Genomic DNA, 16,753 nt, shown 5'->3' with positions numbered 1-16,753 from the left:
TATGTTTACAGAATGTCCTAGGTTCGCCTTTAGCATTATAGACCTAGCAATAAGTAAGCCGCTTGGTAGCTATGCTACTAGATGTTAATGATACAAACAGGTTCATTCAGCACGATTCCCTTTTATCGTGCGTAAAAATAACAAAATAAAGAATCTTTTGTGTGTGTAAATATCGCTGAACACTTGCGAACAATATTTGCCACCATTAGTACCCATTCGTCATCCATTGATGAACATTGTGTGGCTGTTTGTTTTTATTAATTAATGCATTGTGTTAATTGTTATAATAATGACACATTGTGCAGTGAAACGACTGATAAAAAACGCCGGCATGAAGAAAACTTCGCTTTTTAGACAAGTAAGTAATGATTTTTTTTTTCAAACGGCTCTAATTTTAATAAAACGGAAATAATGATAAGGGACACTAGTCATTTACATCTAGAAACATCGCATAGTTTTTTATTTATTGCTATTTTATTGTGAAAATATTAAAACATTTTTGTAGCCTTTGCAGTACCTATTTTGCAAGTATTTACCGTTATAAAAAATATTTTCGAATGTTAAGTTATTGAGTTGCACCACCTACCTTTAACAGTAACAATAACAATATACCGGTGTTTCTTGTATGGAGTTTGACAGATTTTAAACGTTTGTCAGTTGGTGCAACCCAGCCTTAAATCCTTAATGCCCAGAGAGAGAAGACTCCCTCAATCCAAAAATCGTAGGTTCGATTCCTAGAATGAGCAGAGATGAGCCTAATCACCACAATGCCTAAACTAAAGCCGTTTAGTTTAGCTACGAGTAAAGATTTTCATCAATTAAAAATAAATCCGTCATGAACAAAATATAGACTTCTTGGCGGAAATGTGAAGCGTCATGTTAGCGGTTTTGTTTTATTTTCTAAAGACGTGTTTGGACGACTATTAATGTGTAAAAATGGTGGATTATTAACCAGTGTTCGTGAACGTGCATGAGTGTGGGCATGTGAAACAAAACAGTGCAGCGTGATTCTTCAGATTCTCTCAAGTAGTCCTTAAGAAGTCTCAGTAAAGCACCACAACTTTACTGAGACTCAAAGGGTGGGCAGGGGTATCATCTATCATCCTTCATTATATCATTAACCCAAGTCCCATCCCACTTAATCCCATTTTGTAACTCGTCTCACTTAAAACTTGCAAATGGCACAAATCAAGTCGACCTCGACGTGTATTGCCAACATCAAAAAAGAAGAAGAAGAAGAAGAACAAAATATGGCAATAGATACTCCAAAAATCATATGCTACAAATTTATAGGTACACGTGCGAATCTACAGTCTACACGTGATTTTTTCGTGACGAATCGACTTTGTGGCTAATCAACAATAACAATAACCGTTTCAGGTGTGGCACATGTCAGCCGTATTCTTCAGTATCCTGAGCACGGGGATGCTGCAATATCCCACACCACAAACGTTACGCACAGAAGACAACAACAACACATCTCTATTAGGTTTGTTTTCAAGTAATTGTAGAGATTTAACCAAAAACACATTAAAGACGTTTGCAGACTAAGATCTAAGTTACAAACAGGTCAAGTTAAGTGCGCACCTGGCTGGCTGGAATGCGGCTCGTCCTCGCACTCACTCGCACATCTCTTCACGTTCCCCGTCCCGTCCGTGGGTGGGTACCAGAGCCCCGATTACGGTAACTTTTAACGTCTACAATCCAGACGCGTTTCTGATTCTGCGATACGATTGGTCAAAACAGCTGACGTACGCTGTTGAACGACCAATCGTATCGCAGAATCGAGAAGCGTGTCTGGATTGTTGACGTTAAAAATTACCGTAATCGGGGCTCAGAGCGTCGATGTGACGTCACGGCAGCTAGATGCGCAGTTAACTTGACAGGATTGTGACCTAAGCTAGTGTTTGCAGTCTACACACAACTAAGGAAAACTACCTCAGCTATGCGAGCTAAGCTAAATTAGTTTAGCTTAGCTCTTGGTATGCAACCGGCTTAATTTTGGGCCTTCCTTTTTGTCCAGTTGTGGTCATCATTTGGCTAAAGATCTGCCGGGCTAGGATGCGGGCCGTGATAAAATCTTATCGATGATTTTTAATGACAAACGTATGGGCTTATCGCGTTAAATCGATAAAATGGCGCGATAAAAGCTTATCGCGGCGCGCATTCTAGGCCTACTAGTCTACTATAATCTTTGGCTTGCGTAGGATAATCACGCTGCTGGTTGCACGCGTGCTAAAATCCGCATTACAGGAAAAGGCACTAATAACCGTCTTCACAATCAATTCCAAATTTTTAAGAAACCCCTTTTAAAACAAAATTCCTATGTTACCATAGGGGTCACTTAAAAATTAGGGATTGATGGTCAAGACATCTTAAAGTAACATAAGGAAATTAATTTGTTTACTTACAGGGTACTATAGTATAGCCACCGTAGCCGGCACTGTTGCTTCATCCATCTTGATGGACCAAGTGGGCAGAAGACTGACCTTCATCCTGGGAACATTGCCGGGGATCCTCAGCTGCATCACGATCGCCTTCCCAGATGCCTCCAGGGTCAACACCATAAGAGCCACACTGAATGGGCTGCTGTCAGGATTCACTGTTATCTTAGGTATTTATCATCCTTATTTATAGAATCTTTTTGAGACCATCGATTTACCATCTTGGCCTTCACTGGTTATGTTTTTATTGGTGGTCAAGCTGTAGATCCTGACTACACAGTTCCAGCCTAAAACATCATGCACTGATTCAAGCATTTTGGGCGTAATTTCCTGCAAATAATTATTTTAGATTTCTATATTATCTTTCAACCTTTATCCTATTTTTAGGGACAGTCATAATCAGCGAATACACATCACCGAAATACAGAGGAGTGTTCCTGAATCTCATAACAGCATCTATGAACATTGGAACCACGGTGGGTCTCATCTTGCGTCCAAATTACCAGATTTTGTGGACTGCTTTATTCCTGAAAATATTATCCTTTGGGATCTGTATGACTTGGCCAGAAAGCCCGTACTGGCTGGCGTTGAAAGATCATGAAGAAAATACGACAGGAGATCATAATTTGATCTTCATCGAGGGTAGAAAAGAGCTGAAGACAACTTCCAAGAACGCTTTGATGAAGATACGAAACAACTTAACTATTGGAATGGTAGTGAACATAATAAAGAAGTATTCCAGCAAAGAATTCCTAAGACCGATAACTGTAGTCGTTTTTGGGATAATCCTCATGGAATCATCAGGGAAGAATTGGGCACCAGCATCATGGATAGAATCGACGAAAATGTTAAGAACAGACTACGATATGCACCAATTGAATTCTAGCATTATAATCTCTTTCGTGTCAATAGTCGCATTGTTTTTTGTTCCCATTTTAGGACATAGAACTCAATTGTTGATTACAGGGTGCCTTTCCGCTGCTACTTTACTGGTAACTAGTGTATGTGTGTTTTTAATGAATAACAATTATGTTGGCGTTAAAAACACATGGTTAAGTTCATTATGTATATTGCAGTTAATGTTTTCTAACTTAGGAAGCACATCGATCCCTTTAGCATTGATAGGGGAGGTTTTCCATATGCATTTTAAAGCAGCTGGGACTTTATTATCAGGGGTGTTAATATCTGTTTCTTCATTATTAGTAATAAAATCTACTCCATATTTATTATCAGTGGTACACTTGGAGGGAGTTTTAATAATATTCGCGACAATAATGATAGTTTCGCTTTTAGTGATGTACGTAATTTTACCTGAGACTAAAAATAAAACGTTGTCAGAGATAGAAAACTGTTTTAGCAATTGTTCTAATGAAAATCAAAGGTATGATCGAGAATTACAGTTTATCGTAAATAGAGAGGCTAAAATTCCTTTTTTATAACGTCAACTGAACCTGTGTAACCTAGTTTTTAGTTTTTTTTTATATAATTTGCATTATTAAACAAATTGAATGTTGTTACGTATTAATTAGTAAGCAAAGTAGGTAAATAAAGCAGTATTTTTATTCATTGTATAAGTAAAATATAATGTTACATTAACATAGTAGATAAGATGCTTTTTTATAGATGTGTTTTTGTACTTTTAAAACAATTTACGGCTGTTTTGTTTGTTTTGTCTTTATTTTTTTAATTCTTTGTACTTTTCAGAGTATTTTCTGTTCGCAAATACTGGCAACAAAACAATAAAATAAGTTTTACGCGTATTATACACTGATTAAAAATACATTTAACCTAGTGTATCTTTTTATAAGTTCACTTATTATTATTTGGATTAATATTTGCGCCAATAGAATTCTATATTACATTAAGACCCAGTAAGAACGCTAAACTTAATGACCCCTAAAGAGTTTCAAAATCAAAATCAAAAATATTTATTCAGTTTAGACCACAAGTGGCACTTATGAACGTCAATAGAAAATAAAAATACTGGATGCTTTCCGAGTCAGAAGTCAAAGTAAACGTAACCCGCATCATAATATGGCAACATTGTTAGCCTTTATACATTTTGTATTGATGAGATCTGACCGTGCACGAACAAAGACCGCAAATCGTTGACAGATTGCCTTGTCACGACCGATGAAAGATTTTATAGCCCGGAGCGACAATGTTGTTAATACGTGATGCGGGCTGCGTTCACGATGACCTCACCGCTGCCCGCAGAACGCATCGAGTGTGGCAAATCTTTAATAATATTACTGAGGGTTTTGATATACAGTTTTGTTTTGCAAAACCACACCCATCTCAGGCAGGGGTGGTAGTAATACAACACACTGATGCCAAAAAAAATATTTTAAAAAATACGTTAAATTTTCATGGAAACATCCATGAAATCAGGAAAATGGTATTATTACGCGGGCGGGCTATCGGTCAGTCCCCGCGCTCACGCCTCGACCACGCTTCCAATGTTATTATTACATACTTAGCTAACTTAGACCATGTTCAGTTCTAATAAGTGTTACATTATCTTACGTAAATAGTGCTAGCGACGCGTGTGTCCATAAATTACCAATTTTGGGAGGAAATTTTGAGTAACTTTATTTAACTTTTTTTTTGCATAAATAGGATCAGTATCAATAACTCATTACCCAGAATTTTTTTTTCGGTGATAAAAATTTTGTGGTGTATAGTTGGCAAAAGAAATAAAACGCATATAGTGTGGATACGTCTAGAAAACTCTTTCCTCAGTCACAACAATATACATTCACCATAATTCATAATTTACAATATATTTATTACGCGAACTCCCATACATGCGCGGGCGTCGCACCGTCAATACGTTGCTAAGTGTATTATGATTGCTATTGACATTGCATTAGTGCCTTTTTCCTGTGACGCGGCTTTCGGCACGCGTATTTAATCAGCATTTTATTATTTCATACACATTTTTCCTATTCCGCGGGCTACACGATACCGACACTATTCGATATTGACTGCGTTAAAACGGGACTATTCCCACCTCTCGTTCCCACCACTGCAACTCCTGTGTAGCCAGGATCTACAGCTTGACCGCCACAAAAACCCAACCAATGAAGGTCAAGTTTGTCCCGGGGGAAAGTGAAACTGTCATTGGACCCGCAACGAAATTAATCAGAAGAACATAGGAGGAGTTCGAAATTAAGGTTCGACTTCCCTCCATTGCAAAGCGGATGACAGGTGACAAACAAAGGTTTAAAACCTTTAAGAAAAAGATTATGCACCACGGACAATAAATTAAATTAAGGGGGCCTATCTTATGAGCAATTAGCAACTACCTGCCAATAATATTTTTCACAAAATCGCTTAAAAGCACGGAAATTTTTCCTTGTCGCGACAAGATCGGTGTAATAAATTGCGGAAACAGATGTATGTTGTATTGAATTAAGCATTATATCACGTTCATGTTTCCAAAGATCACACTCCCACAAGATATGATGGGCAGACTGCTCATGACTGACATCATCAGTGGAACACTCGCAAAAAGGAGACGGAACTAGTTTGAATTCGTGAAGTTTATGTTTAAAGTTGCCATGTCCCGTGAGGAACTGCGACGAGTAATGGTCGATTTCTAACCATCGCCTAGTTAGACGTTCGCGTACATTCGGGAAGAATTTATATAAGTGACGTCCTTTGACTGACGTATCCCATCTTTTTTGCCATTCATTAAGTAAATCTTCTTCAACGACTTCTCGGGAATCAAATAATCGACTTATTTTAGAACGATCGCGGCTATTTAAGAAATCGGAGGTTATATTTTCCCTTGATGCGAAGTACATAGCCGCACGCTTTTGTACATCTAAGTCGACCGGCAGTACACCAGCCAGGACTGGCAGAGCCTCCGTGCTCACAATTCTGTAAGCTTTGCAAAGAAAAATCAATGCAAGGCGTTGACTTTGGAGTAGTTTCCGTCGAGCGGCTCCTATGGCTGACTGCGTTAAAAATATAATGAAGATTTTAGTTCTTCAAAGTTGCCGCTAGGGGCGCTGTACAATTTGTCATACATTTAATGTCACTTTTTTAAGCCGTCGATATCGAATGCGTTTGACGTAAACTCACACTAGGCCCCCAGATCCGCACGAGTGCCGAAATCATAGGAAAAAGGCTCTCAGTGTCCAATATTTTATTGAAAATATGTTTTTGCAAGAATTTCATATAAGTGATATTTAGTGCAAACTATAAACTAACGTATTGGCGACCAGACGTCCTTCACCTTCAATATTGAAGGCTTTATTTAATATAGACTTTACTTAAGCAAAAAGGCGCTTGGTTTTAAATCTATGTAGTGCTAGAAAACAAAGGTTGTTAATAAATTAATAACACTTGTTGATATCGTTGTTTTCGGTTTAGGAGCAGCATTTTGGTGTTCAATGTAATTTTTAACTTAATGAAACTAAATTATCTATAATTTGAAGGTTCATAATGTTTGAATCGTATTCACTACGAGAATAAATGCCTCACAACATGTTTCCGGAAATTCCATATCTGTATTTTGATGAATGGGAGTCTGTATTTGGAGACTTGGAATATGTTGTGAGAGGAAATACAGCAGAATCCTACTATAAACAACTAACCTAACCTAAGTATGGGAATGTTCCGGAAGCAACATAGTTGTCCAACACTGAATAATAGCGTAGTTGCAAGAAGTGAAAAGCACCCGTATACCCGCGAGATTGGTCGTACATCGCGCACTTGGAATTATTACCGTACCGGCACCGGCTCAAGGCTCAAGGTCACCCAAAGGGCGATGGAGCGGGCTTTGCTCGGAGTTTCCCTGCGTGATCGAATCAGAAATGAGGAGATCCGCAGGAGAACCAAGATAACCGACATAGCTTGCAGAATTGCTAAAATCAAGTGGCAGTGGGCGGGGCACATAGCTCGTAGAGACGATGGCCGTTAGGGCAGGAAAGTTCTCGAGTGGCGACCACGGGCTGCAAGACGTAGCGTGGGCAGGCCTCCTACTAGGTGGACCGACGATCTGGTAAAGGTCGCGGGAAGAGCCTGGATGCGGGCAGCGCAGGACCGTTCATTATGGAAAACCTTGGGGGAGGCCTTTGTCCAGCAGTGGACGTCATTTGGCTGAAACGACGACCGGCACTGGCAAACGGTATTCAAGATGGCTTCGATGGGAATCGGTCAGAACTGCATCGAGAGACTAAAAGGGACAGAAAATTACTCCACATGGAAGTTCTCGATATGAATGGTGCTAATCCATGAAGAGTTGTGGGACTGCATAGAAGCAGTGGCCAACGAGGACAACAAGAAGAAGGATGTCAAAGTCAAAGTCAAAATTTCTTTATTTGTTTAGACTAATAAATAGTTCTTACAAATCGTCATAATGATAATTTAAGGCCTTAGCGCGCATCGCGCTGTCCGTGGCGCCGACTATAATTCCGCATATACGCACTGCCAAAAGTGCCCACGAAGCGTGGACAATACTACAGAAAACGTATGAGAGACGTGGACTAAGCAGGAGATTGGGTTTGCTGCGGAGTCTGTTCAATAAATTATCTGATTGTAGCTCAATGGAAGTTTACCTAAACAAAATAAAAGAAATTTTACATCAACTAAGTGAAATTGAATCGCCGCTGGACGACGAACTCGTTGCGGTGATCATACTGAGTGGGCTCACAGATGACTACGACCCGCTCATCATGGCGATTGAGCGCTCAACTTCCAAGCTATCTACGGAAGCCATCTCGGCAAAATTACTTCAGGAAACCCAAAGACGGGAAGAGAAAACTGAAGAAACAGCACTGATTATACAAAAGAACCCAAAGTGGACACATGCAGCGGAAAAAAGGAGTCCAAAAAGGAGTTCAACGTTCAAAGAGCAGACCTCCGGAAATGAGCCCACGATCCAAACAGCTACGACATTGATAGGAGGGCACTACTGTTAATACTGGATTATTAATTCCGGTTTTCGCCACGTTGGACAACAGGACAATCCGATCGAGTTAACTGCGTACCTGGCCGTGACGTCACATCAACGCTCTAGTACTGACGGAGCGAAGGCCGACGTGTGTGGGAGGGAGAGTCGCATTCCAGCGAGGTGCACAGTAAGCTCGATAGGGTTATAATTATGACATTTACAGGAGGGCGCTACTATCAATACTGGGTAGTTCAGATTTTGGCATTTGAAGTTTTAGAACTGTTTGACTATAATTATAATGTCTACTTGACAGGTATGACGTCGACTTTTCAACCGACTTCAAAAAAAAGGAGGAGGTTCTCAATTCGACCCGTATGTTTTTTCATAGACATTTCCGCTGTCGGGAGACATTTGCTCTCCTGGTGAATACGAATTTTTTTAAAGCTGATTGAAAATGTAATGTTAAACGACAAGCACAAAATGCAAAATGCTGGTCTTAAACCGAAACCGAATACAATTTGTGGTTACTCATTGATAAACAGTTGTCGAATGACGTCCATATCTTAGCTTAGCCGAAGGAGTGTGAAAATAATTTAATTCCTTCACCAGTAGGCCTAGGATGAGCACCGCGATAAGCGTTTCATCACGCAATTTTATCATTTTACGCGATAAGTCCATACATTTGTCGTCTAAAATCATCGATAAAATTTTATCACAGCGCGAATCCTAGCCCGGAAGGGCTAAACGCGACAAAATGTTAACAACTGGAGTAGAATAAAAATATAGAGCTCAAAATTCATTGGGAATTAACGTTCTGTTCATACAACTGTTTTACAAAAAGATCATGATATGAAATGATACAAAAATAGAGCGCACTCTACACGTAGAAACCTTATCTAAATAATTTGTGATTTTCACATCGAAAACTCACCCTGTATAGATATGAGAAATCATATTATTTAGGTGGGGCAGAAGCAAAACTGTTTATTATAAATTCCTATAGATTTTTTACCTTTGAGGTTAGATACTTAAGAATATCGAAAATAAGATTTTTTAAACCAAAATGTAATAATATCTAATAGTATTGTCAAATATGATCTACGAATTTATTTGATGAATTTAAAGCTAATGTGTATAATACATTCTACATAATGTAGGGAAATAAATTGTCAAATAAAAAACTTTTTAAGTAGTCCAACAAATCACATCAAAATTATATTTTTGTCAAGTTAACTTGATTTCTTTATTTGCTATTTTTATTATATGTCAGATATATTTTGCACCTGCCCCAATACAACAAATTAACAGCAAGAAAACTCATACTTACATACACTAATACTAAAAAAACATAACAAACCATGTGAAAGCACAACACATCCAACCTATATATTTACCGCTATTTAATATTTACACATATATGATTCGGTGGTGAGTTTTATGATCAGAAAGTATTAAAAAATCATTTTTTTATGTCTTTTTTTAAGTAATTTTTCCAATAGAAAAACGTGAAACGAATATAACTTTCCTAATACGAATAGAAATATGAAAGAAAATATTAAGATAGTACATTTTTATACATATATCGTCCGTCCCGTCTATAAAGATGATTTTATCACATCAATTAGAAAACTAATTACTAAATTAATTAACTATCAGATCTCTTACACAAAATAAAGCATGCCTTACATGACACAGGTGGATCAAATATAAAAATGTGTAGAAAAAAACGTGTGTACGTAATGTACGTTTCGCAAAAAAATGTTAGAAAAAATGCAGTTTCCTTTGTCATGTAAAACAGTCTTATAATAAATTTATAATAGCCGTCCAATAATAATAATAATGCCTGGATACACAAATGTATTCAAGTGGCTTTAATCTTTAGAAAGAGATACGCATCGGCGTAAAGTGTCATTATCAGTTTAATGACATTAATACGGCCTGTGTAGCACTTTTACATAAAATTTAATGAATACCTTTTATCGGTTACGTTCCCGAAAAAGTACAAAGTGGCAACAAAAAAATGTCAAAATGAAAAAACTTACTACTATTGTATGACTGTTGCCTGTGCACTACTTCACGTTAGAAATTGTTGGATAATCTTGAAAATTTGAGTTGAATGAGATCATTTGCATTGTAGTACAGTCACGGAATGAAAAGGTTCGTCAGTTTTCAAATTGATTCATTCAACGAATCGCGAGCACATATTACCTTTTGAAACTATGTTACAGAATAATCTCGAGTTAGAGAAAATAATCTTTAACTGCTCGTCAGTAAAGTTCAAAATTATTCACATCAAAGTTGTGTCAAACAACTTGTCAAGAAGATTATTATGATTGATAAACTAAAACCTTCTTGTTGGTTCAACCTGCCATTATCTATTAAATAAAAAAACTACATTTTGTAATATTGCACTAATGGGATAGAAAAATAAACAAGCAAAACCTTATTCGTTAGCAAACGTCATATTTATTTAAATGTTAGCAGCACTGTTTCTTGCACTGTTATGTTGGCAGGTTTGACTCCTACAGTACCTAGTGCAAGCAAAAACCGACACTAAGGTGACGAACCTTTTCATTCCGCGACTGTACATAATCATAATACATCATATATTTATTGCACAAAAATAAACCTTATACAAACTTTTACATAAACTTTTTAGTCCTAAAATTGCTATAGTTACTTTTTTCACCAATTCATAATTATGCCATTTCACATACCAATTTCACCAACGTCAAGTAGTGCGTGGTGAAGCGATGTATTTATTTATGCATCGCGTATATGCTGACCGTACCGGATTCCATAGTGTAAAGACGCGTTCGCATAAACGAGAGGTCAACCATAAAGGTACAAAAATACAGATAAATGGACTTATTACACAAGAATAACTAATTTTGTAATCTATGGTTACGATCTTCTGTCAATTTTTAATGAAGATTAAACTGACTGACGAAATGATTCATGTTTTTATTTACATGTGAATTTAAGTCTAAAAGGCCAAGGTAAGATTATGATTAGTTTAATATTAAATGTCAAAATGTGTGGGATTTATTGAATGTCAAATTCAAAATAATATTACGCTGTGGGGAGAATGTCATGATTTTCGATGTCAAATGAAATTAGATTAAGCAAAATGTCATATTAAAAAGTACAGTATTAAATTGATCATAAACAAGCATTTCTAAGCTGCATATAAAAAGGGACCGGTCCCGGGTTCAAGTACCATAGACAAGGATGGGAACGCGTCTATCCACAGACAAAATAAAACCGCTACAACAACACACATTGGTCCGTGCTAACACATATATAAAATATACAATGGCCGGCCGTTTTGATGGCGTACCAAATTTACTGTCTGAGGTCCGATTCTAGCGTAATTTAGACATTAATTAACACTAATTACATGCTTCTATTGAAGCATGGTTGTTACAATAACACTTATCGCCTCAAGCGACAAAATAGATAATAACAGAAGACAATCACCAGTATGTACTTCATTTCGCATACGCACACAGATGCGTCTCAATCGGGCGGCATTCGCGCTCGCACTGGTTTAGACTGGTTTGCGATAATTTACGATGTCATGTCCGTGAGCGTTGTCTATGTGCGTTGCCTGAGCGCACTTTGTATGTAGATTGTCTTCTCCTCCTATCTTTTTTATGCTCAAGCTCTCTAGAAAAAACTAAAGCAGTAACTGGGTATCAAATATAATTAGAAACAGCAACAATCGGTCCCCAAAGAGTTTGCGTAGCCATCAAAATGGCCGCCGCCACTCGTCTGTCCACCTAAACTAGGCTACTACTACATTTACAATACGTTACGCTACGTTCAATATATCATCTTGTGTATTTTCAGGATTTTGCCTAGACGCTGCTTCGCCGTCTTCATACCCTTTTTCAGTCTTAGATCTGTTGGAAGAAAAGAAAATTGATAATTTAGTAGTCAAAATGCTAAACAATCCAAAAGTTATAAAAATGTCTTATTAGAGTAGCTTCTCAAACAAAATTATACATTACTTGAAAGAATCGAACTGCCTAAGGCAGGAATCAAATCCACGACCTTTTGCTTGCCGGGCGAATGCTCTTCCATCTGAGCTACTTAGACACTGGATGAAACAGTGACTGGTCCTTTTTTGGGCGAGGTAATGGTTTTCGTATTTCGTTTGTAAAGAATACAAGTTTTCTTGCAAGTGTCAGTTAAATAGAACGTCATCATCATTCATGACGTAGGCAGCAGGCTTTTGTTTATTGTTCTAATAAGACAAATGACTGTTGTAAGTACTCACTCTTGTTATTTGGCGTGTTTTGTACAGGCGGCGGCGGCCGTCTGCTCTTTGTTGCTATCACTGCCCTCTTTGCATTCTGGAATAAAGAATTCTGTTTATAAAGTATGAAGATTACGTTTATCTATCTAAAGTCTAGCGTAATTTCAAGAATTGCAATATATGAATGAAATCTTATGAAACAATGCTATAAAAAACAACCAAAAGATTCGACATAGACGGGAAACTCGACGAGCGTGCCACAGTCCATTATAAGAAGCCGGAGATTTTTTTAGGCTGGGAAGGCTAAAAAGTAAGTACAATCCTACTAGAGGAGCAATGAACTGCAAGGTCCGTGAAGGTTGTAGTCAATCCATTGGGCAGGTACAGTTGAGAGCAGCGTTAGGCGATAGCGTTAAAACAATCAACATCTCACCACTAGCGCGGGCGCGGGCGGCGGCGGCGCGGACGCGGCGGCGTGCAGGGCTGCGCGCACGCACTCGCGCCGCACGCCCGCGCGCGCCGGCCCGCGGCTGCGCGGCGTCACGCGGCCCACGCGCGCGCGCGGCGACCAGCACTCGTCCCTATGGTGAAAAGAATAGAGGTCATATTAGCATGTGCAAAAGTTTAAGTCAAAATGGTGGCGCGATCAGCGCTAGTCTCTTATACCACATGGAATAGTCTGCTCGCGGAGGGACCAGCACTCGTCCCTAGGGTAAAGCCTGGTCCGTGAGCACGTAGAATTTTGTCCAATGACCCCAAGCTACCCATCCTTATCGCTCGCGCGTAATTATATTGCTGTCGCGATCGCACACTCACTGCGGGCCGTCGAGACAGCTTATAGCTTGCAGCAGATAGCTTGGAGTCATTGGACAAAATTCTACGTGATCACGGACCAGGCTTTAGAGTAGGCGCACACCGTTGATTTTTCGTCGGCCGATAGTTTAGTCGGGCAGTTGATCAGTATGGGCATGTATGGGAGTGCGCACACTACGCCGATTCGATTTGGCCGATTCTTCATACAATTTAAAATCGGGCACAACTATCGGCCAACTAAAAATCAACGGTGTACGGCTACTCTTAGAAGAAATAGAGTTTATGTTGGCATGAGCAAAATTTTACGTGTCAAATAATGGGGAGACCAAGATTCGTTCCTGAACTACGAAGAATAAGTCTACAATAAAACTTTACGTGCGAAATAGTGCAAAGTTTAGCACTCATCCCGGAAAGGAATAGGCAAGTTAAAATTGTTAATGCTAATATAGCCCATATTAGCATTAACAATTTTAACTTGCAAAATGATCTCTCTCTTTTTGACATACTATCTACTATATAAAAATAAGTCGGGTTTTCCTCCCTGACGCTATAACTCCAGAACGCACGAACCGATTTCCACGGTTTTGCATTCGTTGGAAAGGTCTCGGGCTCCGTGAGGTTTATAGCAAAGAAAATTCGGGAAAAGGGGGTAAAACAGGATCCACGCGTACGAAGTCGCGGGCGGCCGCTAGTGACTCATAAAAATTTATTGCATGCTAAATGATGGAACAAACATGGCTCCTTCTTACATACAGGGCTACTTCGAAACGCTGTTTACGTAGTTTCGGGTCTATTGGTCACCGTCGTCGTTGGGCTGGCATCTCGCTTAGCGTGAGGGGCATTAGAAACATCAGATAACATCTTCAGAGTATCCCCGCTGGACCACACAGGATAAAAAAAACATGAATAAACGTGTACTTGCGAAACACTATGCCCACGGCATAAAGTCTATCACGATGAACTTTTTAGGTGTACAAAGTTGGAAAAAAAATTGAAGCTTGTACTCACTTTTCGTTTTTGGATTTGCTGTCTCCCCTGTTCCTGGAGTTGCGTCTCCGCCGCGTCGTCGTCCACTCCTCGTCTTCGTCCGAGCTCATCTCCAATGATGGATACACTGGAAATACACTAAGTTTTAGCCATGTCTCTTTATATTATAAAAAAAATCCTTTGGATGTAACGACGAAGTTACCCGGTGCCGAACGTTATGAGCTGGTTTAAACAGTTTATAACGATCTAAGATCAAATCAAGAATCAATTTGTATTCGGACAATCACCAAAAAAATACAATGATTTTTCCCTAATAAACTATATGAAACTCAGGTGAGAGGAATTGTCTGAATCTTGGTTTAATTAAAATTGTCTCTTAAACACATATAAGTGTATACAGACCTACTTATGCTTGCACAATGCAATCATCATCACTTAGTATCCACTGCAGTAGCACCAATCATTAATTTACCAAAGGCAAATGGACTGCAGGAGCTCGATTTTCTAATTTATCAAAAGCAAATGAAGGATTTGGTACCCTCGATGCCAGCCAGATAGATTTGTCTACACCCGATGCTAGCCAGATAGATTTGTCTACACCCGATGCTAGCCAGATAGATTTGGTTTACACCTGAAGCTAGCCAGATAGATTTGGTTTACACCTGAAGCTAGCCAGATAGATTTGTCTACACCCGATGCCAGCCAGATTTGTCTACACCCGATGCTAGCCAGATAGCTTTGTCTACACCCGATGCTAGCCAGATAAATTTGGAATTCACCTGATGCTAGCCAGATTTTGGCCTAAGCTCTACGCTAGCCAGACGTGTTCATTGAAGCCCACTGACCGTACTCCTCGTCGCGGTGCACCTCCTTGATGACGTCCTCCTCGTCGAAGTCCTCGTCAGCGCTGCTGGCCGCTGCAGCGGCTTTTCGCGTGCGCTTGCTACTCGACGGCGTGCCGCTGGAACAACGACTTGTCTTTGAATATGTTACGGTTAATGTGATAAATTGAAAATTATGAATAATCCCCGGTTATTATGAATAATTACCAACAGTTGAGGTAAAAGTAATAAATGAATTACATTTATCAGTGATTTATTTAATAATGTAACCTTAGTACTATGAAATAACATAACAGAACAATGGCGCATGTATAGTACTTGTGTACAGCTAGACATTTTGAATGTTTTGATATCATATATTAATATAGTTTGGCATAATAAGTTTCGACTGTTTCTTGCGTAACATTACTTTGCCATAAAGCCCATAACATATTGTTTTGATTTAAAGTGAAAAATAGGTTAAGGTGCGGCGGGGGTGCCACCCCTTAGCCGCCTATTTAGTTTCATACACACATAAATGATCTCATATTAATCCCATTTACTAAATCATGCGGTAATTATTCATAATAACCGGCGATTATTCATTATTTTCACATTTATCACTTTGACCGTAACAAATATACATTTAACTAAATATCAATTTGGAATTCCTTTTTATAATAAAGCGTATCAAGCTATGCAGAAAACTTAGCTTTCTGAGCTTAACATACGTAATCATCATAAGATCATTTTCATTAGCTGGCGCTGAAATTGTCCTAAGATTTATTTATTTGTTTAGGCACCATCTAACTTTGACCGTAACCACAGAATAATAATAAGTACTACGTACAGAAGTTTTACTTCGCGAAAGTATTTAAAAAAATGTATGCTCAATGTCATTAACAATATGGTGTAATTTAGCCTGTCTCAAGAGTCAAGCACCATTTTGTTGACAAACGTCAGTGATCGGCACTGCGCCGAAGCTATAGGGCTGACTTCGGTAAAATGATGTGACGTGAGGTGCCAAACTGCGGAAAATGGCGGAGGAAATACATGATTTAGCATGAATTATCATGAATAATATTAACTACTTATTTACCTCTCAAGAGTCTTGAGGCAACTTAAAAGTACATTCTGTGTTTTTATTATTATTTAGGCAGTTAAATACTGCACAGTATTTAGTATACCATTTTCTTTATTTTCTTCCATCATACACAAGAATACGCGTGCGTGAGTCAATGTTCGCTCGTATGTGAGGCCTTGTCGAATAGTATCCTGTAGGTGGGCCATCGTGCGTGTTTTGTTTTCGATGTAAACTCGCGGAGATGAACAGGCCTGATATAATTCCCAACAAGAATCAAAGTGTCTGTACCTGTCCGGCGGTTCGGCGGCGGCGGGGTCGGCGGGCGCCGGCGCGGGCTCGGCGGGCGCGCCGGCGGCCAGCCCAAAGGCGCGCGCCGGCGCGCTGTACCGCTCGCTGATGCTTAACATGCCTGCTACTGCTGCGTCCTCACTGGAGAAGAAG

General features: G+C 39.1%; 1 protein-coding gene and 2 long non-coding RNA genes across 3 annotated transcripts; 1 reads left to right on the top strand and 2 right to left on the bottom strand.

The window, feature by feature from the left end:
- Nucleotides 1-115: 115 nt before the first annotated feature.
- On the top strand, nt 116-4,207 carry LOC135084190 (uncharacterized). The gene is made up of 4 exons (XM_063978928.1): nt 116-358; nt 1,381-1,489; nt 2,414-2,614; nt 2,832-4,207. The coding sequence occupies exons 1-4, from the start codon at nt 290-292 to the stop codon at nt 3,881-3,883; spliced, it is 1,431 nt and encodes a 476-aa protein (XP_063834998.1). The 5' UTR covers nt 116-289; the 3' UTR covers nt 3,884-4,207.
- Nucleotides 4,208-7,827: 3,620 nt separating this feature from the next.
- LOC135084169 (uncharacterized) lies at nt 7,828-13,095 on the bottom strand. Its single transcript, XR_010259773.1, has 3 exons — nt 13,041-13,095; nt 12,629-12,704; nt 7,828-12,251 (listed from the first exon to the last, which is right to left on the bottom strand). It is a non-coding gene; the product is annotated as an uncharacterized LOC135084169 (long non-coding RNA).
- Nucleotides 13,096-13,132: 37 nt separating this feature from the next.
- Nucleotides 13,133-15,354, bottom strand: LOC135084170 (uncharacterized). The gene is made up of 3 exons (XR_010259774.1): nt 15,253-15,354; nt 14,429-14,534; nt 13,133-13,188 (listed from the first exon to the last, which is right to left on the bottom strand). It is a non-coding gene; the product is annotated as an uncharacterized LOC135084170 (long non-coding RNA).
- Nucleotides 15,355-16,753: the final 1,399 nt, after the last annotated feature.

Source organism: Ostrinia nubilalis, chromosome 25, assembly GCF_963855985.1.
Source record: "Ostrinia nubilalis chromosome 25, ilOstNubi1.1, whole genome shotgun sequence".
In the NCBI taxonomy this organism is placed as follows: Eukaryota; Metazoa; Arthropoda; class Insecta; order Lepidoptera; family Crambidae; genus Ostrinia; species Ostrinia nubilalis.
This window is presented reverse-complemented; position numbering and strand designations above follow the sequence as displayed.